General features: G+C 43.2%; 1 protein-coding gene across 3 annotated transcripts in view; it reads left to right on the top strand.

Moving 5' to 3' along the window:
• Positions 1 to 21,678, top strand: part of MYO16 (myosin XVI) — a 607,799-nt gene that overhangs the window by 107,606 nt on the left and 478,515 nt on the right. For 2 of the 3 annotated variants that reach the window (XM_045481930.1, XM_045481937.1), the window contains exon 1: positions 9,769 to 9,873. The exons of the other annotated variant lie outside the window; for it this stretch is intronic. In XM_045481930.1, the coding sequence (XP_045337886.1) occupies positions 9,846 to 9,873 (28 nt within the window). In that variant the 5' untranslated portion in view covers positions 9,769 to 9,845. Of the gene's footprint in view, positions 1 to 9,768; positions 9,874 to 21,678 lie in introns of those variants that run through there. 3 annotated transcript variants of the gene reach the window in all.

Here is a 21,678-nt window from a genome sequence, read left to right on the forward strand (position 1 = left end):
GCTAGCCACTCTCCATCAACTTCAAGAAGGGTCTTAACTGGGTCAGGGATCCCTTTGGAAAGCTGTGGGCCCTCTGGCAAGAGTCTGTGGAAGGCTGTGGGATTCGGGATTAAATAAAGATGGCCGAGATGATGAAGCATTTTGTGGCCACATGCAGCATCCGTAGTAATGTGCTCTTGTCTGTCTCTTCAGGTTCAACTCTAACCCCTTCTTAAGCCTCAGTGCCCATGTCCCCGAAATCCAGCTGGCGTATAGGAGTCTTGAGGCGCTGTGCCTTTGCTTGGTGCCCTGTCCTGGAAACCGTCTTTTCTTACCTCTTGTGAGCACCATTCTTCCTGAATGACACTTACCGCTTTGCTTCCATGACACTGTGTTTATAGTTTGCTTTTGCATTGACCGTATTCTATTATAATTGCCAGTTTACCATGCTAGGAAATCACTCTAAGGGCAGTGACTAGTCTGTGTTTATAAGTATATAAATCTGCGTAAATCTGTGGAGCCTGTCGGCCAGTGGTTGTCGAAACGATAAATGTAAGATGAACCACCTTTGTTTTATACCCCTTGGAAATCTCTTTTGCTATATATACCTCTTGCTGCTGTGTTTGGAATTATGTTACTTTTTGCAACCCTTAAAAAATTTTAGATGTAATTTTGATACGGTAAAAAGCACGGATCTTATGGCTCAAAGCTTCATATACCTTTATATCTCTCTATATTTATATTTGTGTCAAAACATGCCTGGTCAAAATATGAAACCTTTCCATCATTCTGCAATAGTCCACTTTTAAAACTTCTGTCCTCACAAATTAGTTTTACATGGTCTTGAACTTCATGTAAATGAAGAGTTATGCATTTGACACCCTCAAAATACCCCGTCAGGTTCATGTGAGACTTTTATTTTGGTGATATTTCTTCGCGCCCATGGCATTACATCCTACCTTAAACCACTTAATTAACACCTCCATATTGGGGTCTAGAGATGTGTATCAACATCCTCCGTGCTCTGAAAATAATTCTATAATATTAACAGCCTGCCTGCGATTGCTAGCAGCTATACTATGTTAAATTGAAAGAAAAGTCTATTAAAGTTGTTATGGCTTAGCTACTTTATAAGAATTTAAAATTCCCTACCTCTCTGCCTCTTAAATCCTGTATATAAAAATGTATCCCTCTTCCCTCTAGTGAGTCCTACTACTTATCTGTAGATCTTTTCTTAACACTTCCCTTCCGTTTGTGCTCATGGTTGACTGACCCCGCACACCGCAGTGCTGCCGTGATGGATATGCTAGGGCTTAAGAGTAAACATCATTGTATTAGCATCATATTAGCATTTTGAGAGAAAGCCCACATAGGACATAAATAATCCATAATGGGATGCAGAAGCAGAAGGTATGGCCCTCGTAAGTAACTATAGTTCACCCAGGCAAAGAACCAAGGGGTGGGGGACAGAGAAAGGGGAGGTGATTCACCCATGTTTGATCCCTAATTGCTTGTTTTCTACCTTCTGTTCCCCACCTTCTTGCCTTCTTCACCTTTTCCTTCTCTGTAGGTCCTTTCTATGGGCAGCTTCCCTCACTCTCTCTTCTCTCTCTATAGGTACATAATAGGTAGGGCTGAGTTAATCAAACAAAGGAGGTTTGGTGGTGCGAAAGGCAGTAAGGAACGTTCCACACGGAAGAAGTATGTGCTCAGGGTTGAGAGTTTCTGATGCGCTCTAGAATCTGAAAGGAAGGCTTGATCCCCAAGCTTTGAAAGAGGGTGTGACTTATACTGTGGCCTGAGCGTCTTGGTCGGCCATCATGTGCTCTCGCTGTTGTGTGATTTTGGACATCTTGCTTAGTCTTTGTGACTCAGTTTCTTCTTTTGTTCAAAAAAAGAAAAAGACGATAGTACCTACTCTGGAGGTCGGTTATGAAGATTAGGTAACTTGGTACGTGATAGTGATGAGAATAGTGCCTGCTACATGCTAAGCACATTTTAATTGCTGTACGAAATTAAGCCTTCAGAAGAAATTTGAAGTCACTTCCTAAAACTGTTCACCGAGAAGCTTATTCATGATTTACTTATTCTGTACGACTGATTTGAATATTTATTCTGGAAGTGCTAAAGGGAACGACACTGTGTGTATTTATATTTTTGACTACCTGGGTTTCAGGATGATTCTGATATCTGGGACCCAAGCCACCCTGAAGGCAACAGGGAGGGGTGCAAAACAGGGGGAGGAATAATTCGGGTGACTGTTTCTGGCGCCCCTGACTCTCTTCTGATGACATTTCTAGGAGCAGAACTTGTGGAGTTTGGGCTCCTAGAGATCATTCTAGAATTGGTGACGGGAGGTCAGTGAAAATGGCACATTAGATCAGATTACGTCTGCCCTTTCTGAGGATGCTGGGAAAGTCGGAAAAGGAGGGCTTATAGAGAAGAAAACAAACTCAGGGAGGGGACTTTGACACAGGTGAAGGGGCTTCTGGTTTGGTTGAAGGATGTGCCGTCTGCTCTCCCCACACCCCACTACCTTTGCTCCGGCCTCCAGCCCCCCTGCCGTGTGTTCCCTGCACAGGTGCCCATTGAGATGACCTCCCCCCCACCCTGCTTGTTGTCTCCTGCTGCCACGTCTCCCTCCAGCCAGTGGTGCTCATAAATTGTACCTCTCACCACCCCCTTCCAGCACCCACATGAAGGAATAGAATCACCTCACCCCTGTCTCCAGCCTAGACTCTGCTGACTTTCCTGGGTTCACCTGTCACCTGGCCGTTCCAGGAACTTCTCCTGCAGTCACACCCAACTGTTTTGTTTTTTAGTCTGAGCCTGTCTTGAATGTCCCCATGTCACCCTGTCTGCCCACCTCCTTGGCCAGATTTCTTTCCACTCACGCTCAGGTGTCTGATGAGACGCCCCTTCTTCAGGAGTATTATCCAGACCCTCAAGCTTTGGTGATCAGCTTCATAAGACTGTGCATTCAAGATACCGTGCAGAGTCTTTCAATAATTCCTACTTCCTGGTCTACAATCTTGGTAAGCTCCCTAGGGCAGGGTCTAGGCCCAATTTGTAACTGTCACATGCATAGTGCATGCACGTGTTTCCAGGATTGATGGAATTCTGTGAAGCTGAGCCATGTATTTGATGCCTGGCTCATAGCACACATGGAATAAATGTTTATGGAGATTGGGTTTCACTAGTCATGGATGTCTGCACGGCCATACCAAAGGGTGGTGATGTCTTCGGGGCAGATCACATAATAAATATTTTCAATAATATAAAGATAGCACTAGGTCAGTGAAACTCAGGCGTGTACACGTCGTTTTGAAAATAATGGCTGGGAAGGTCCAGTGCCTAGCCAGCCTATGTGTAAGAATTCTGTGTAGTATGTATCATCATCTCCAGTTTTCATCTGAAGAATTTGAACCCTCAATGAGGTAGTGTGACCTTTAGGGAGTGGCAGAGACAGGATTCAGATCTAAGCCTGTTCCCGCAGGGCAGTGTAAGAAGGGGCCACCCACTGGAGGAGCCTTGGTAATAGAAAGGAGGTGCCATCTGCCCTTGGGGCTTCATTTTGCCTGCGGAGTTTTACCTGTGTTTATAGCTTCACTCTGAGAAGTTCCTCCAGTTATCCCTGGGACAGAAAAGTGGGGGGTGTTGAGAGAGACAGAGAGAGAGAGAGAATATGTTAACAACTCTTCTCCAGCAAGAAAAGTCTCCAGTTATAACACCCTAAAATATGATAATATATAATATAATATAAGCAAATGAGTCTGGGGTGATTACTCCCCAAATCTCCCCAGAGTTATGCTCTACCTTTACCTTCTAAGGTGTGATTGTATCCTTGGGCGTGTTAACCATTAGCCCAAGGCTGACAGTGCTCCTTCACTCGACAGCCCCGACTGAAGGTATGTGGAAATAGTTATGGAGAACTGCCCCCATTACTGAAGATGGAAGGAGAGGCTCCAAAGTCAGTTTCCTCAAAATTCCTTTCATATTTTTAGGAAAATTCAGATGATCTTTTACATCCTTAAAATACTGCCCCAGAATTGTCTCCTTAGTGACAATTGTGAATATGTCTGCCCACTTAGTTGAGCCTCGTTACGTAGGCCATCGCTGATCTCTGCAGTTACCTTTGTCGTCATGGAAAGTCCCTTCTGGCTGCCCGCCACTTGCAGAAAGCTGTGTACTCCCACAAATGGATTGAAAAACAAGGCAGAGAATGCTTACTTCCTCTTTTGCACACCTGTACCTGCATACACACACACACACACACACACACAAACCTACTGCAGTCGTACAGACATTAACACTGTCTGTGTCTCATTTACGGGTAGGGATGCAAACTCGTGTTCACTGTGAAATTTTGGTGAATTAGAGCAATGTCTGAAAGTGGGCGGGTCATCCTGGATGGTTGCTCCACACACGCTGGAGAAGATTTCAAAGTGCTGGTAATGTTCAGGTGAATCCATTTGCAAAGGTTTGCAGGTGTCCTCTCCTAGATAGCTCATTTAATTCATGCTCATTACAATCCAACGCATTTCATTTTCTTTTTTTTTTTAAATTTTTTTTTAATGTTTCTATTTATTTTTGAGACAGAGAGAGACAGAGCATGAGCAGGGGAGGGGCAGAGAGAGAGGGAGACACAGAATCTGAAACAGGCTCCAGGCTCTGAGCTGTCAGCACAGAGCCCGATGCGGGGCTCAAACTCACGGACTGTGAGATCGTGACCTGAGCCGAAGTCGGACGCTCAACCGACTGAGCCACCCAGGCGCCCCAAACGCATTTCATTTTCATTAGGGAGATAGAAATCACAAAGGGAGTGTGAGTAACCAGATGCCTCTATGGAACAACTGGAGAGTGACATATAGCCTTTGTGTGTGTGTGTGTGTGTGTGTGTGTGTATAAATTGATATATATACATATCCATTTCACTGCACGTATATGCATATGTTATATTACTCTATATTGCATTACATAAAGAGCATCTTCTCTTTTGTGGAACAATTTTTCTTAAAAAAATTTTAAATGTTTTTATTTTTGAGAGAGAGACATAGAGAGTGGGAGAGGGGCAGAGAGAGACAGAGGGAGACACAGAATCTGAAGCAGCTCCAGGCTCTGAGCTGTCAGCACAGAGCCCAATGCTAGGCTCGACCTCATGAACTGTGAGATCATGACTTGAGCCAAAGTTGGGTGCTGAGCTGACTGAGCTACCCAGGTGCTCCAGAACAATTTGAAAATTGCATTCTATTTTACTTTGCATTGCTCTTCTATGAAAATATTAGTGCTAATACTGATGAATATTTTCCAACCTTTATATTACATGTTCACATTCAAGCATTAAGCAGTGCTCAGCTGGGTTAGCATCCTCAACTGCTCTGCTGTTATAGAATGGGTGGTCCATGTTAACCTGTCCTGTCTTTCCAGCCGTGCAGATCCAGGTTGTAAATTCCTTCCTCTGTTACCCCACGATTGCCTGCATCTAAGTTAAGTGTCTGCTTGTTCTGATAGGAGATTTGTGGGACTGTTTGAAGATGGGGAGCCAGTGATTTAACATACTGGCTGAAATATAGATCAGTCCTAACAGGTGGCAGACTATGAAGAGGGAGCCAGTTAGAAAGGCGGGGGTCTGATCAGTCAGGCAAGGCAGGCTTGATCCTGGTCCTGAGGCATCTGTGGGATGACCAATGAGACCGATTTTCTAGCAAATACTGAGTTTGATGATGCTCTTTCTTTTTGACAGCTCACGTTGTTCTTTCTCTGCACCTTCAGAAAAAGCCCCCTTAAGTCTTATAGGGCCCCCACTTACTAAACCAGCATTATTCTCAGGAGAGAAGGCGGTGGCTCCCATCTACTAGACTAAAAGCATTCAGCATGCATGACAGGTGATACTGTAAATTTAATTCCCAGCCATTTTGTGGGGGTTACGTATGGAGCAAAACCTGTGTGTGATTTGTTTCACCAAACCCCAATATTTCTCTGCCCCCACCTATTCCCAGAGCAGAGGCAAAGATGCCTACATCATAGAGCTTGAATTTGAATTACAATTTGCGCATGGATTTATAGCCTCACTTGGCATTTTTATAGTAATTTACTACATACACGAACCCTACATAAACTAGTAGTGTTTATAAACTTGAGTTTTACTCCCATCATTTGATAAAGTGTGAAACTTACAGGACTATTAGATTTAGAAATTGTCTATGAAAAGACTGGCATGATAGATCTGTCCCAATAGAGGACTAAGCGGAATGCTATCTCACCCGTGAGCTTTCATTAGGAAAACTGTTTTGAAACTGGTGTATTTCACACATCCCACTTTAAAAGATATTTAGTAATAATTTGGATGTAAATTTTAAAAAATAAAAAATAAAATAAAAAAAGATATTTAATAATAAGTGCATAATTTTCAAATGCTCGTCTGGCACAAGAATCATTCTCCTTTCATATATTTTTATGGGGGGGCCAGGAAATTATTTGAAAAAAAATCTGGTGTATAATGATGCTAACATTTGAAAGGAAGAAATCATGTGTTTTCATCAGAAATAGTGTGAATAGTGAGCAGCTGTTGGGCGCATAAAAGAGAAAAAAATAATTTCTCTGTTATTCCAGATTGCTTTTGAAATATTATGTGTGACATTCAAAGAGAACAATGGGTCATTGTGATCATTCTGAAAGATAATGAAATGTTTTGTGAGGGTGTAACTTTTGTGACTGAGAAAAGCAACTTCTTTTAATGTGCTTGCTGAGCACAGGCGGCAAGAGAAGTTACTAATAATGCAGCTAATCCATCGAAGTCTTTCCTGACTACCATCACCATCGCTGATGTTACGTTTACTGTATCAGATCCAAAGAATCCTGAACCTTTCAGTCTGATCTCCTAACACCGAGTTTGTGCTTCTTAGGGGTGGGCAGAGATCACGAAATATTAACCAGTTGTAAATGACCAGTAGTTTTCTATTTTATAAAAGGAAGTGAAGTGAAGAGAGCCAGAATTATTTTCTGTTTTTATTAATGCCTACATACATTTTCTTGTTTGCTAATGAAGATTAACATAAAGCTGTATTTCTCTGTGGTTGAACATACTTCTACTAGTGTTTTGAATACAAGTATGTGGTTTTCAGAGATAAAAGAGAGGAGAGAACTTCTTAATCTGGGGGAGTTATCTATATATCCAGCTCATGCGTAAGAAGCAGATCCCGAGTATTATAATAAAGGTAGAATACATCTCTTAGGGTAGCCTCCTTCAGCTCTAAGTGGATCGTATATTACTCCTTTGGGTCAGAGATCCACGTTTCCCATCTTGTAATTTCTAGCGCACTGCCCTGCGCTGCCCTGCATGACTGTCTAGATTTCACCAGGTGACAAGCGCTATGAGGGGAGGAACGACACCAACCTTCCCGGTGTCTCAGTGGACAATGACTTGCCAGATATCTGTGGAATAAATGAAACAGAGAATCACAAACGCATTTGGTAACAAGCCCCTCAAGTATGGGGAGAGATGTTAGTGTTCACGGGGGATTGTGTTCAGAGTTCTGACTTGAGGGGGTTTTGGGTTCGTTAATAACAGATTTTTGGGCCCCAATCAATCCTAGTTTCAATAACATATTTTCTTTGCCAAGCGCACACCATGCTTTATCTGAGTCTCCTACATTAATTTTTCCTTTCGAATAGGAAATGGTGTGATAGAGCTCAGTTGTCTTATGCCGTTTGTCGAGAATGTATTATGTGAAGACATGCAACCTGCAGAACAGTAAGAAATATGTATATTTAAGGAAGGTAGGTAGACAACATACCTTTGTGTAAAGGAGGGCGTAGTGATATCTAGGTACATAGCACCTTCCCCAGTGATGTTGGGCCCCATTCATATACATAATTCCTGTCTGTGTATATGAAGACTTGTCACGAGGTGAGAGAGAGCCTGGCTCTCTGTTGGGTAACAGACATGCGTGTTCCTGAAACAGACAGGAAATCTTAAATAGTAGGCTGTATCTTCCTTGTATATAAAGGCAATAGTTAATTGTAGAATGAATGAATGAATGAATGAATGAATGAGAGAATGAATGAAGAATACGTATGACTGGTAACAGTTCAAAATCCTCATTCCAGTTCCTGGGAAAACAAGTTACTGTGTCCACTGCAGTCATTCAGTATATGCTGTCGTTTCCTTGTTAATGCTGATGGTAGCCTTTTAGTGCATGCCGACAGTACAAACTAGAATCTCTGTAGATGTTTTTCTGACCTTTGGAACAAAGTTTCGGAATTGCACTTCCCATGTGTCCGTGAGGAAACTGAGGCTCTAGATAAAATAACTTGTTCAAGTTGGTACTCCAGTAAGTGATCGAATCTGGATCTGAACTTGGGTCATCCTGACCCAGACCTTGAACTTGTTCTTCTAGACATCATACTATTTAAATGGCTGAAATGGGGGTGCCTGGATGGCCCAGTAGGTTAAGCATCTGACTTCGGCTCAGGTCATGTTCTCGAGGTTCATGAGTTCAAGCCCTGCGTCGGGCTCTGTGGTGACAGCTCAGAGCCTGGAGCCTGCTTCGGATTCTGTGTCTCCCTCTCTCTCTCTGCCCCTCTCTCACTCGCACTCTGTCTCTCTCTGTCAAGAATAAATAAACATTAAGAAAAAAAAAATTAATGGCTGGAATGATTTCTCATTGAAAACTTAAGTCACGACCCTTTGTTGCATAGGTTTGCATTTTATAATCTTTCTGCTTAATGGAGGTGTTTCTCTTAAAGTTTTGCTTAGTAAGGGAATCCCACACCTAAGCTTTTGCCATAAAAGGATGTACACATTTAACCTACTTGTTCATGTTTGTCTTTCCAATGCCCTCAAAACCCGAAACACAAATTCTAGACTGTGTCAAATCACCTGCAGAGATCATGATAAAAAGTCTCAATTTGTAAGAACAATTAATTTGCCTCTGTAAGTGACTTAAACATGACCTTCATCTTCTGCTAACGTGGCTATTGCAGGATAAGCATGTTATTTATTCTTATTGCAGTAATCCTTGAAGACCACGTACCTCTCTCTTTCTGATTCCAATTCAGTCAGACTCCGTTCATCCGGTCGTACAGTGATATCCATCATAGTCTGCAGAGGTAGCAGAATCCTAAATTTGTAAAGCTTCGCAAACCAAAAGCTTTTTTGGGGGCTAACTGAAGTTTGACATTCTGCGTGTAGAAAACCGAAAAGATGTGTTGTGAAATGGAATGTCATTTCCTCATTATGAAGAGGCGGACCTTACGACCTCCGATTCTAAGAGGTGGTATTTTGAGGTCCTGCTCTCCGTTTCGTGTTCACACACAGCAACTGGTGGTAACTAAAAATAGTGTGCTGTGCCACCGGCTAGGAATCTGGTCACATTGGGCTCACGGACAATGTGCACGAATAAGATTTAGGATCCCTGGTTGGGTTTCTTGCCTCCAGCCCACTCATCAGCTAGTTTGCTGCCATTTGCAAGCTATTGAAAAGCCATTAACAGGCAGGACCAGGCGAGCCGCACTGCAGCACCTCTGTGCGGGCAGAATGTGGCTGCGTGTGCGCACCAATTAGAGCGGACGATCCCCGGGACTGTGGCACTCGGAGCCCTGTCAATCATCGGCGCTACAATAGCACGTGCAGCAGTGGTGGCCCCAGATCCACCCGGGAGGGGCTTCTCCGAACTCCAGCTGCGGCATGCGAATGAGTTTGAAGCTTTCTGCAGGATCATGGAACAGAGCCTCGGTTCGATAATCCATCCCGGGGTAAACTGTTACCTGAGGAAGGGCTCTGAATAATGCATTGCTTGGGGACTCCAGTTGTAGCCGAAGACAATGCTGGAACCCGGAGCGAGATTGCTGTCTGAGCTGGAAAGATGTCTCACTATCATTTTATCAAGTGCTGTAAGTAAGCTTGACATTTTGCTCATATGGCTGTCTTCTTGAAATATTATTCTGTGCAGGTGCCAGCATCAGGGCTGGTCTTCCGGCATGCCACATGCAGAAGGGGGGCATGGAACGGTGACTCTGAAAGATGTGTTACATGCTTGAATGTATTTCCTCTTAATTTCAGGTTCAGAAATTGTTACACTGTGATCCAAATACTGAGGGTACAGAAATCTTTAAAGACCTTTTTCAGGAAACATACACACAGCAATTAAAAAAAAAAAAGAAACAACAACTAGCAATTCGTGAAAAGGGATTTTTAGGATATTTCTGGGTATCAGCCTATGATAATACAGTGTTTGCAGAAAAACTTAGTTCACGAATGTAGGGCTGAAACCATTTGGTTACTGTGTTTCTTTCAAATTTTACTGCTTCTTCCTGCTTCAAAGCTCAACTTGTCAGCTTGATCTTTCCCATTATCCTTGACTGTAAACTTTTGTCCTTGCATCGTTTACCTTGGAGTGCTCAGGGACTCGAGTGACATCTGTACCAAATGCTCTGCATGGACGCTAGCATGGTGAAAACAGTTTGTCACTGGCTTTTCTGATGAGTCCACAAAGGCTCTCTTCAATGCCTGATTTTTTTAACGATTTTCTGAGCTAGATAAAAAGCTGCATCTGAACCTTCTCTGGAAGATAATCATGAAGAGGGAAACATATTTATAGCAAAAATGGCTTGCCAGACACACATGCTTTCTCTTGTGGCACTTCTGAAAACTTCTGTACATGTATGTCCTCGTTTTAAAGTGGCAGATGACATTAGTAGAAAATGGTTTCCTTTTAGGATGAGGGTTTGGTTGGCAAAGGACATTCATTACATGTTCCATGTAAAGTAACGTTCAAGGGAACACATTTTGAACGGATCTTGAGTTTTGCACTAAAGGAGAGTGAAAGATAATGATAACTGAGAAGGAAAAAAATTTCTACCTTTCTTTTGTCTTCTGTGGGGGATGTATATAGGAATGAAAAAGAATCTATGATTAATGAGAACAAAAAACGTCTCACTCTTCACCAGACCCCAAAGAGGCATGCGTCTGGCTTGCAGGATAATTTTAGTTCCAAAAGGAATTCATTGATCAGCTTGTAAGTTTGAAGATTAACTCTTTCATTGATAGAATTAGGGATGTAAAGCATCTTTAGGAATTTTGAGCATAGTTTTTTTGTTTTAATCCCTGAAATCCTGGGGTTATTGTCTTGGTGAAATATATGTAGGATAGCACTGCATTAGCACAGTGTCATTATTTCTCCTTCCTGTGCCTCTGCAGAGGAAATTCCTTCAACCCTCTGCACCATTTCTACAAGGAACCTGGGTGATCGCCGGTCAGAGTGAACACACCTGGTGGAAGGTAGCCAGGAGAGCTGGGCAGAAGCACAGAGGGACAGAGGGGCATGAATTGGGGCGGTTCCGGGAGCAGTTAGTCACCAAATACAACGTGAAGCTGCCCCTTCCTGCCTTATGTTACTTTTGTTTCAGCTGCATGATTTGAGTTTAGAATTTCAGAAAATTTAAAAGAAGCGATGATGTCTGGTCAATGGTAGTGACTGGAGTTAATTCTTGCAGCCTAGATGAAATGTAAAATGAAAGAACAGTGAAATGTTTCAAATACCTGGGGAAAACGCTCCTGATGAATTTATCAAAGTAACTGCATACTGCTTACAAAAGATCGGACCACGTCCTACGCTCGGTGTTTGGTAATATCTATAAAATGGAAAAGAAGCAGGGAAATGTCAAGAACGGACTTCCGTGGCGGACTGGTATGGTGTGCTAACGGAGGTCAGAAACTATATTTCATTGTGTGCCACTGGTCAAGGGCACTTCACAATTGGGCTGGATCTTGGAGGATGAAGAGAATATAGAAGGAAAAGTGGGGGCATGTCGATGCGGGTTTGTCGCACAGAGGGTTTGTCGATAAGGATCATAATCCACAGCTTTGTTGTTCTCAGTGGATCGGGTGTTTCCGTATTGTGTTCCCTTGATCCTCATATTGGGAATGATCTATTGACAAGGCGAATTGGCCTGTGTTCCTCACGTCATCTCTTCCTGGCATCAGCGTCCACATGCCCGTCTTTTCATTGTGGCTCTGGTTTGTCGCCACGCTGTGTCCGCTTGCAACCAGGTAGCAATGCAGGAAGTGGTCGAATTCCAGGGCAGGAGTAAGAACTTGCGAGAAAGAGTCCCCTGTGGGCCTAGTAAGGGAGCCTTATGTCTGGATGTCAGCAGACCAATCAAGAATGCTTACATGGAACTTTTAACTTCATCTGGGGAAATACTCATTATTCAGTGTTAAAGCATGTATGTACTGAAGGGTCTAGGGGCACCTGGGGGGCTCAGTCGGTTGAGGGTCTGAATTTGGCTCAGGTCATGATCTTACGGTTTGTGAGTTCAAGCCCCACATCAGGCTCGGTGCTGTCTGTGCAGAGGCCACTTTGGATCCTCTGTACCCCTCTTTCTCTGTCCCTCCCCTCACGGTCTGTCTATCTGTCTTTCTCTCAAAAATAAATAAAAACATTAAAAAAAAATACTGAAAGGTCTAAACTCAAATTCTAACAGTGGAAGTCTAACTGATACAATAATCAGTTTTTATAAGTATAATTGTATATATCATATAGTTATTTTAGTTATAATTATTCATATATAAATAGAAAACATAAGTATTAGATATTAATTGTGACTATATACTGAATATAATTATTTGTGTAATTAATTATAACTATGGAATTCTCTGTTACTTTTATGAATTAGCTTAAATTGTCTATAGTGGGCATGTTTTATTTTTCAAAAAATTGCTTTTAAGTATATTCATTTTGAGAAAGAGAAAAAGAGAGGGCAAGCAGGGGAGGGGCAGAGAAAGAGGGAGAGAGAGAATCCCAAGCAGACTCTGTGCTGAGGCCCAGTCCCACCAACTGTGACATCATGACCTGAGCCGAAAACAAGAGTCTGATGCTCACCCGACTGAGCCACCTGGGTGCCCCGGCATGTTTTACTTTTATAGTCGGAAAGAAAACTTTAAGAGCATGTCAGAGAGAGAATATATAGAGGAAGAAATCGCTTGGACCCACATCTCCACCCACATTCCTTTCTCATGGCGTGGGCTCTGGCCTAATTCTGAATGTTCCATATCTCTTATATAGAAGAGTCGAAAACTAGAGTATAAGAATTTCCCATGGAAGCACGATATCGCTGGAAAGCTCTGGAGCACCACCACAGAAAGTGCTGATGCTTCCGGGATCTCTGTGGCCGGGAAGTGCGTTTGGATGGGTCTGTCGTGCGATTCTGTCTGAGTCACGCCTGGTGGGTGGCGAGTGAACCCGGCAGCTGCCTCCGTGAGGTGCAGGCAGGAGCAGGAGGGAGGAATGAGAGTTCTGGGCCACATGAAGGCCCGGAGCTGTCCTTGGACTTACTGTTCACCATGGGCACAAGCGTGAGGTCCGCCCTGTTCTGGCCTCTTCGGTGCCTCAGGAACAGGACCTGTGCCTGGCCTGTGTCTCTCCTGGTTTTACTTCTCCGAGTCTGTGGGGCTGGACAGCACTGTTTGCAGTAGGAAGGGAGTGGAAGCTACTTCACATGAATATACTCCAGAACCGTTAGTTCACTCCCGGCACCCAAACATGAATTCTACAACAAAGGCTGCTATTTTGCATATTAAAAAATTTTCACAATACCAAGGTCACCTTAGTTTTCCTCTCCTCGCTCGTCTTCATAAATGCTCCTTCCACCGAAAGGTCCTCCCTGCTCGTTTTCACTGGTTGTGCCTGCTGTTCAGGTGTTGAGAGCCCCCCTCTCCCACCCACCCCCCTGCTGCAATGCTGCAAGCCCACCGACACGCCGGGACGCTGGTCCCGGGACCGCCTCACCCCCTGGGTGCACCCTGTGCCCGGGTCAGGCCTGTGGTCCTTCCACAAAACGACCCCTTTGGCCTCATCTCCCCCTTGCACTCAAGCAACGCATGCCTAACCCAGCTGAGCCCGGCCTGTGTGTGCGCACACCTAGCTGCTGGATGATCCCTGAAGGCAAGGTCTGGGCGAACGCAGGGTCGTTTCATGTCGGTGTCAGATGGTAACCTCCCCCTCGCTCCTCCCGTGCTGCGTGTGGTTGCTTACACCTAGAAGATCCTTAAATTTCCCGCCCAAGAAAACAGCCATCAGATGCAACTTGGGCATCTTCCCACCGATAAGTCTGTGAAGGTGCTGGTGTGTGAATTTCCCTCTGCCCGCCGTGAGTTGCTGCTCCGTGTGTGTCCAAAGAAAGACACGGTGCTCTAGACCCTACCCACTCTTGCCTCCCTCCTTCAGTTACCCCTGCTTTCTGCTCCCTCAGTCGCTTCTCCTCGGAACGTGTTTTGTACATACAGGGCCCAATATACCTACTTTGGGTAATCAGTCTCCCTTGACCTTCCTGGCCGCCAATGCATTTCTTTGCTTTCATGGTCACTCTTGGAAAAATTGCCTACACACTCCCCCTCTTGCCTCTACAGATTGTTCCACTGACCACGCCACCGAATCCATATTAGTTAAACCCTCTTTATGTGGCGAAATCCGGTGGACCCTGGTCCTTCCTTGTGTTCGTTAATTTCTCACTCCACTTCTGCCTCTTCTTTGGCGATTCTTGGGACTTTCTCCTGTTTCAGTGGCAGCTCTTCCTTTGAATCCTTGAGGGCTTCTCTTCTTAGAGCTTGGTCCTGACACTTTGCAAAGTCCCTGGTTGACTCATCCATTCCTGTGGCTTTAAACCTCATCTGTATTTTCCCAAATAACTACCTTTAACTCAGATGTGTCCCCTTCTCTCTTAACCACATGGGCATCTTTTCTGGCCGGTAAATATGTCTAACTATTTTTGTTTTGATTGGTAAGTAATATTCCATAGCGTGTGAATTATTTATTAAGCCATTTATTTATAGACTTCTCTTCTGTAAAAAAAAAAAATGTTTATTATCTTATTTTGAGAGAGAGAGAGAGAGAGAGAGAGAGAGAGAGAGAGAGAGACAGAACATGAGCAGAGGAGGGGCAGACAGAGAAGAAGAGAGAATCCCAAGCAGGTCCCATGCCATCAGTACAGAGCCCAAAGTGGGGCTTGAACTTGTGAACTGCCAAAACCACAAGTCAGACACTTCAATGACTCAGCCACCCAGGTGCCCCTAGACTTCCCTTTTTGATAGGAAATAAAACACTATGTTTTAGGATTTGGGCTTCTATTACTAAAGTATTGATTCACAAGGGCAGTGTTGTTGAATCAAATGGTCTGTGCCATTTTAAGTGGCGTAGAAACTGCCAGATTTCTCTCCAATAGGCTGTGGCACTTCAGATTCTCACCATCAGCAGAGAAAGCCCATTCCTGCATCTCTGGCATCCCGGAATGTGGTCCTTCTTCAGATGCTGTCAGCACCTTCTCCCAAAGGTGTAATTTTATTCTACTAATAATGAAGGAGTTTCCCCCATTTTGTATGAGCCCAATTTCTTCATACTTGTTCTCATTTGTTGACTGGATTGTTTATACTATTCATTATCAACTGTATGTTATCTTTTACATTAGGAAATACCAATATTTCCTTGAGTGTGTGCTGAAGAGAGCTCTCCTATTTTTCTCTTGTGTTTTTGTTTTGGGTGTTGGTTGGCATCTAAAATTGTAACAATTTATAGAAACAATGTCTCCTATGGATTTTGGTTTTATTTATCGCTTTTGGTTGTCTGTTTTAAAGTTAAATGGTTAGTCGTTGTCTTATTTAAGCTTTTATTTTTATATTTTAAGTTCTGATCCTTGTAAAAGTTAATGTATGGCGTGGTGTGAGATCAAAGTCACCCCCTTCTATTTCTATATGCGTCGCATCCACTGAATTGTAATTCCATTTTTGTCATATTTTAATTCCAAAATGTCCTTGCATAAATTTCTAGTTTCTGTTCAGTCACACTGATCTACTTGCCTCATTCACGAGCATACTGTTCTGATTTTTAAAATATTTTGTTAGGTGTTCTCAAATACTTATGTTTTCATTCAGTATTAAATTGTTCAACTAATCTGAAGTGAAAAAAAATTCTCAACCAGGTTTAAAAAAAATTCACCTTGCAATTTATTTATTTATTTATTTATTTATTTATTTATTTATTATTTTAAATGTTTACTTATTTTTGAGAGAGACAGAGAACAGGGGAGGGGCAGAGAGAGAGGGAGATACAGAATCTGAAGCAAGCTCCAGGCTCCGAGCTGTCAGCACAGAGCCCGATGTGGGGCTCGAACTCAGGGACCATGAGATCGTGACCTGAGCCGAAGTTGGACGCATAACCTACTGAGCCACCCAGGTGCCCCATACCTTGCAATTTAAATTTTGTAATCTTAGTTTTTTTTTTAATGTTTATTTATTTTTGAGGCACGGAGAGACAGAGCATGAATGGGGGAGGGTCAGAGAGAGAGGGAGACACAGAATCGGAAACAGGCTCCAGGCTCTGAGCTGTCAGCACAGAGCCTGACGCGGGGCTTGAACTCACGGACCGCGAGATCATGACCCGAGCGGAAGCCGGATGCCTAACCAACTGAGCCACCCAGGTGCCCCAAATTTTGTAATCTTAGAATAAGATCTGTAGATCAATAGCACCTACGATTCTACTAAAATTAGTTTTAATACATAGCACAACTGTTCTAAATGGATACTTCTCTTTATAACAGCATTGATAATATATGAGTATTTATATAAGAATTATAACAATGATTTAATATCTTGTGAACACTGCTTTATTGAATGTTATCGAAATGAAAGAAAACATGAATAAAGCTCTCATACTAGTGATAATCTAGGACCCCTCAACCTAACACAATTAAGAAAAAGATAGAAATTAAATATGCTGCTGAAGGTAAATCTTTTTTTTTTTCCAATGTTTATTTATTTTTGAGAGAGAGAGAGAGAGCCAGAGCATGAGTAGGGAAGGGGCATAGAGACAGAGAGAGGGAGACACGGACTGAAGCAGGCTCCAGGCTCTGAACTGTCAGCACAGAGCCTGATGCGGGGCTTGAACCCACGAACCGCGAGATCATGCCCTGAGCCAAAGTCAGACGCTTAGCCGACTGAGCTACCCAGGCATCCATAAAGATCTTTATGTTTAATGTCACATGTCTATATCTATGTACAACTCCAAATCTAATCTATATCTCTCTATATAACAATATAGAAATATAAAAATATTTCATGTATATGTATGTATATATATATTTCTGTTATCAGTCGTAAAGTGAACAGCTGAAGAATATCAGTACAGTGATATGTCTGTTATTCAACATTTGACTGCATTGTTCGTATATTTCACTTTTTATACAGACTCGGGAATGCCATGGCTGCTGTGTCCCAGGGGTGCATCCAATGCCCGTCTCTTTGTGTGTTGCTGCAGTTTTGGCCTTACATTATTCAAGGCTTATCATTGTGTACGGAGGGTTCCACACCTGTGGTCTCACTCGACATCTGTTAGTCTAATGTGATGCCCTCTCTTTCTGTAGGTTGTTTGGTGAATGAAAGGGGGCTTTTTATGCTCCCAGTGGTTGGCTCACACCTCATGTCACTTTAGAGACATAAACATGCCATGGTAACTTAACTGGGTTGAATAGATTAAGTTGATTAACTTTTTTCTTTTATCCCATTCATTCCTATATTTATGAATTCGGTAAATATATACTGAATTCCTATTCTTTTCCAAGGACTGGTCTGCGGGCTAAGAATCCAAGGGCAATCAAGGCAGCTAACATCACTCCCGCCTTGAAATTCCGATTACAGTGGTGAGACAGAGCAAGGTAGTCAACAAGCAGATGTAGATAAAAAAAATTTTGGTGGCAGCAACTGATGTGAAGAAAACAAAGAAGTTTAAAGATTTAGTAAGTGATCTGGCAGCAGAATGGGGTGGAAGTCCGTTTTAAATAGTTTATAAAAGGATGACCTCTAAGTGACTGAATGAAGTGAAAGAACCAGGATGTGACTATCTGTGGGAAGGGTGTGCCAGGCAGAGTGAGTAGTAAGTGCAAAGGCCCTGGGGCCGGGATGGACATGTTGCTAATTCAGAGAATCTAGGCTCTCGGAAGCTGACTTTTTTTTTTTAAACACTTTTTTAATACTTTCCAAACTCATAGATAAATACTATTCTTTATTTCATTGCTCTTATCTGTTCAAGCTAAGGGTCTGTAAGTCCACTTACCTTTACTTCCAAACTTCTTTCTTTCTTTCTTTCTTTAAATTGAAGGTTACCTTTTTTTTAATATGAAATTTATTGTCAAATTGGTTTCCATACAACAGCCAGTGCTCCTCCCCACAGGTGCCCTCCTCGATGCCCATCACCCACCCTCCCCTCCCTTCCACCCCCCATCAACTCTCAGTTTATTCTCGGTTTTTAAGAGTCTCTTATGGTTTGGCTCCCTCCCTCTCTACCTTCCAAACTTCTTTAAATAGGTATTTATATACGCCCCTCAAATGCCTTCCTACCTAATGACTACGTTTTAGCTCCCGCTTCATTATTGCGTTGAAACATCAAACTCTTTTATGTGCCTCATTTACCTCCAAATGTTTACCTACTTTGACTCTGTGATCATCTCTAATTTCTTAACTTTTTCCTTGCCTGAAAAAAGTGCTGGTGGAACTCTTTGACTCATTTTCTTCCAGATTCCTTGCTTGTCTCCCTACTTTACACCTGTTGCTTTCAAACGTCTCCATCATTCACTTATGCCCAGACATGATGCGGGACACCCAGCTCTTACGGGCGGATAGGTTTCTTTGGTGCGGGAAATTCACAGTCTAGAGGGGAGATTGGAAAGTGAGCACTCATGTTTCTGTAAGTCGGAGTTAGGGGAGAATGCAGAGCAAGGTGCCTGGTTCTGCTCCGGGGAAGGAGTGTGAGGAGAGGGCCGGTCTTCTCAAAGTGAGCGAGCAGGCATTGAAGGAAGGGGGTGGGGCGGCATCTACTGATGATGGACGGGTGAGGAACCTGGGCAGAGGAGACGCTCTCTGTGACATACATCATGGAGAGTGCATGGTACATTCAAAGAACAAACAGACAGAGTCCCACGTTGGGGAGGGGGGAGAACAAATGTGCAATATTTGGACAGATAGGATGCATTTTTATGGTATTCATCACATGAGAGAGTTCACGGGGTGATTTTTGAAGAGTACGCGATGTGATAGGGTTTGCGTTCAGGACTGTCATTCTGTAGTGATACGGTGGGTGGATTAAAAGGGAGATTGGAAAGGGGAACAGACAGGAGAATAAGCTGAAATCAGAATGGTGGCCATAGGGATGATGAGGCATAGTCTGATTTGAGAAGTATTTATGGGAAAGAATTAACAGAACTTGCTGTCTGATTAGTGAAAATTTCTGTGCTTTGCCTTACTCTTTTTCTTTAAATGTGTCTTATTTCGGTTATTTCATTTCCAGCATCTTTGTGGATAGATTCCAGGAAAACATCTGTGGCTCCGCTTCTATCAAGGTCTCTATGTACATGTGGTCAGAACCCAAGCAGGCCACTGTATCTTATCATCTCTTCAAACTTGGAACGTCCGAATTCGGTCCACACTCTTCCTTCCTAAGCCTGAACGTCCAGATTGTGAAGGCCCAATACACTATGTAACCATGTTTAGATCTTTCCTAAGAGTAATTGGAATCCATTAAAATCTTTCACCCATTAGAGTGGAGAGCAAAGCTTGGTGTTAGTGGGGTTGACTACGGGGAACCAGAGGAGGGGAGCAGGAGTGGGGTGGGGGAGACCAGCTAGGAGGCTCTTGTGGCAGTCCACACCCAGGTGGAGGGAAGTCTGTGTTGGTCATTGACCTCAGAACGGAGAACAGTGGATGAATTTGAAGGAGACTTGAGTACTAAGGAATCTTAGGCTGTAGGACTGATTTGGGAGTTGCAGAGGATGAAAGAGAGGGAATATTCAGGACTGGCACTTAATATTTTCGCTTGAACGACTATGTGTATGGTGTTTTCATTAAGCTCAGATGTGCCCCAGAGAAAGAGAGACAGGCCAGGACACGTTGGGTCCCGTGATGTCCAAGGAGAGCTGCCCAGGATACAATTGTATATATGGGTCTGACGTCAGGCTGGAGATGTCTATTTAGAGACACGGGGTAATGAACATACTGGTTTTATTTCAGCCGTGCTACAGGAGGAGCTAGGCAACGGGGATACATGGCTCAGGTCAGACACTTCTGGGAAGCAGATAGACGAAAGGCGTTCACAAAGGGAGGAGGAGGTCTTTGGTCAAGAACACGAGCATCACGGTGTCAGAGGCAGGGTCTGCTGAGCAGCCGGTGTGATGTGACAAGATTAGGGCACATGTTTGAGGAGGATCTACTGGGACAACAGACAAGGATCAGTGTCAATGGACAAGAGTGGCATTCAGACCATGGTGTCTTGAGCCATCATAGGAGAGGAGTTGAAGACCACTGTGTGCTTTTTTTTTTTTTTTTTAATGTTTTATTTTAATTTTTGAGAGACAGAGCAGGATCAGGGGAGGGGCAGAGAGAGAGGGAGACACAGAATCGGAAGCAGGCTCCAGGCTCTGAGCTGTCAGCACAGAGCCCAATGTGGGGCTTGAACCCATGAACCGTGAGATCATGACCTGAGCCAAATTTGGATGCTCAACCCACTGAGCCACTCAGGCGCCCCAACTATGTGCTTTGGTTTCTAAAAGAAAAAGGAGATAAGGGCAATTGGTGGGTGGAGATGTGGTTCTCAAAAAAAGGTTTTCTTTTTTTAAGCTAGGAAATACTTGGGTTTTTAATTCACTGTATCTACTTCCTCATCTTTGAAAACTCAAACCCATCTATGCCTCCACTTGTTGTCATTAAAACAAACAAACAAACAAAAAACCCTTTGAGCATCGTCCAATTGCTGGAGAAATTAAAATAATGACAAAACAATGGCAATAACGGTGATGACCTTGAAGTTTCAGAAGAGCCTTGACGTAAAGGAAACAGGTTTTCACCAATTGCCACAAATACACTCATGCGAGATCAGTACCTCTAACATCATGTTCTAAGAGTGGTCGTTATATGGAAACGACCCTCTTGTGCCATGCTTTGAAAACTTCTGTTCCAATCCACAGTAGGGTTATCTTTTCCCTTCTAAGGAGAAAGTGTCATACACGCACCGAGTCTGTTGGAATGATTCTTATTGACATATCTTTCGAAAACTCTCTAGAGGTCGTTGTGGACAGTTCAGTAAACATGTCATCTCTGCAGATAGATGTCGTTAAAAAAAGTGAGTTGGGAGCCGCGCTCCACTTAGAAACAGGATGATACAAAGCCAAAGGGGAATTACGACACTGCATGAATCAATGGTACGTTCTCAGTACTGCTCCCAGTTTTGTTTGGTTCAGCATAAAAAAGGTCTTTGGCTCATAGGAAGTGGTCAAGGGAGGAATAAGTAAAAGGCGAAAGCTTCAGGGTCCTCTGAGTAAGGAGAAGATAGAAGAGGCTTGAATTATTTATTATCTGGAGGGGAGGAGTGACAGCAGAGACAGACATAAATGAATGAAGGGTTTTGTGGAAATCAATTGGCCATTCTTTTTCATTCAGGCTTTTAGCAGAAGAGGAAGACACTTATCTAAGTGGCTGAAAACACATCCGACATGGATGAGGGATATGCCTCTTGGAGCCTCGTATTTTAAGCACATAAAAGCCAATTCTGCGGAGTATCTTTGAGAGGAGAAAATCATTTGAAGGTTGAATTGTTTCCTAAATTTCTGGTTCATTATGCTCTCCTCTGAACAACTTTACCTGTGAGGTTCAGCTCTGGG

This window comes from Leopardus geoffroyi, chromosome A1 (genome assembly GCF_018350155.1).
Source record: "Leopardus geoffroyi isolate Oge1 chromosome A1, O.geoffroyi_Oge1_pat1.0, whole genome shotgun sequence".
NCBI lineage: Eukaryota > Metazoa > Chordata > Mammalia > Carnivora > Felidae > Leopardus > Leopardus geoffroyi.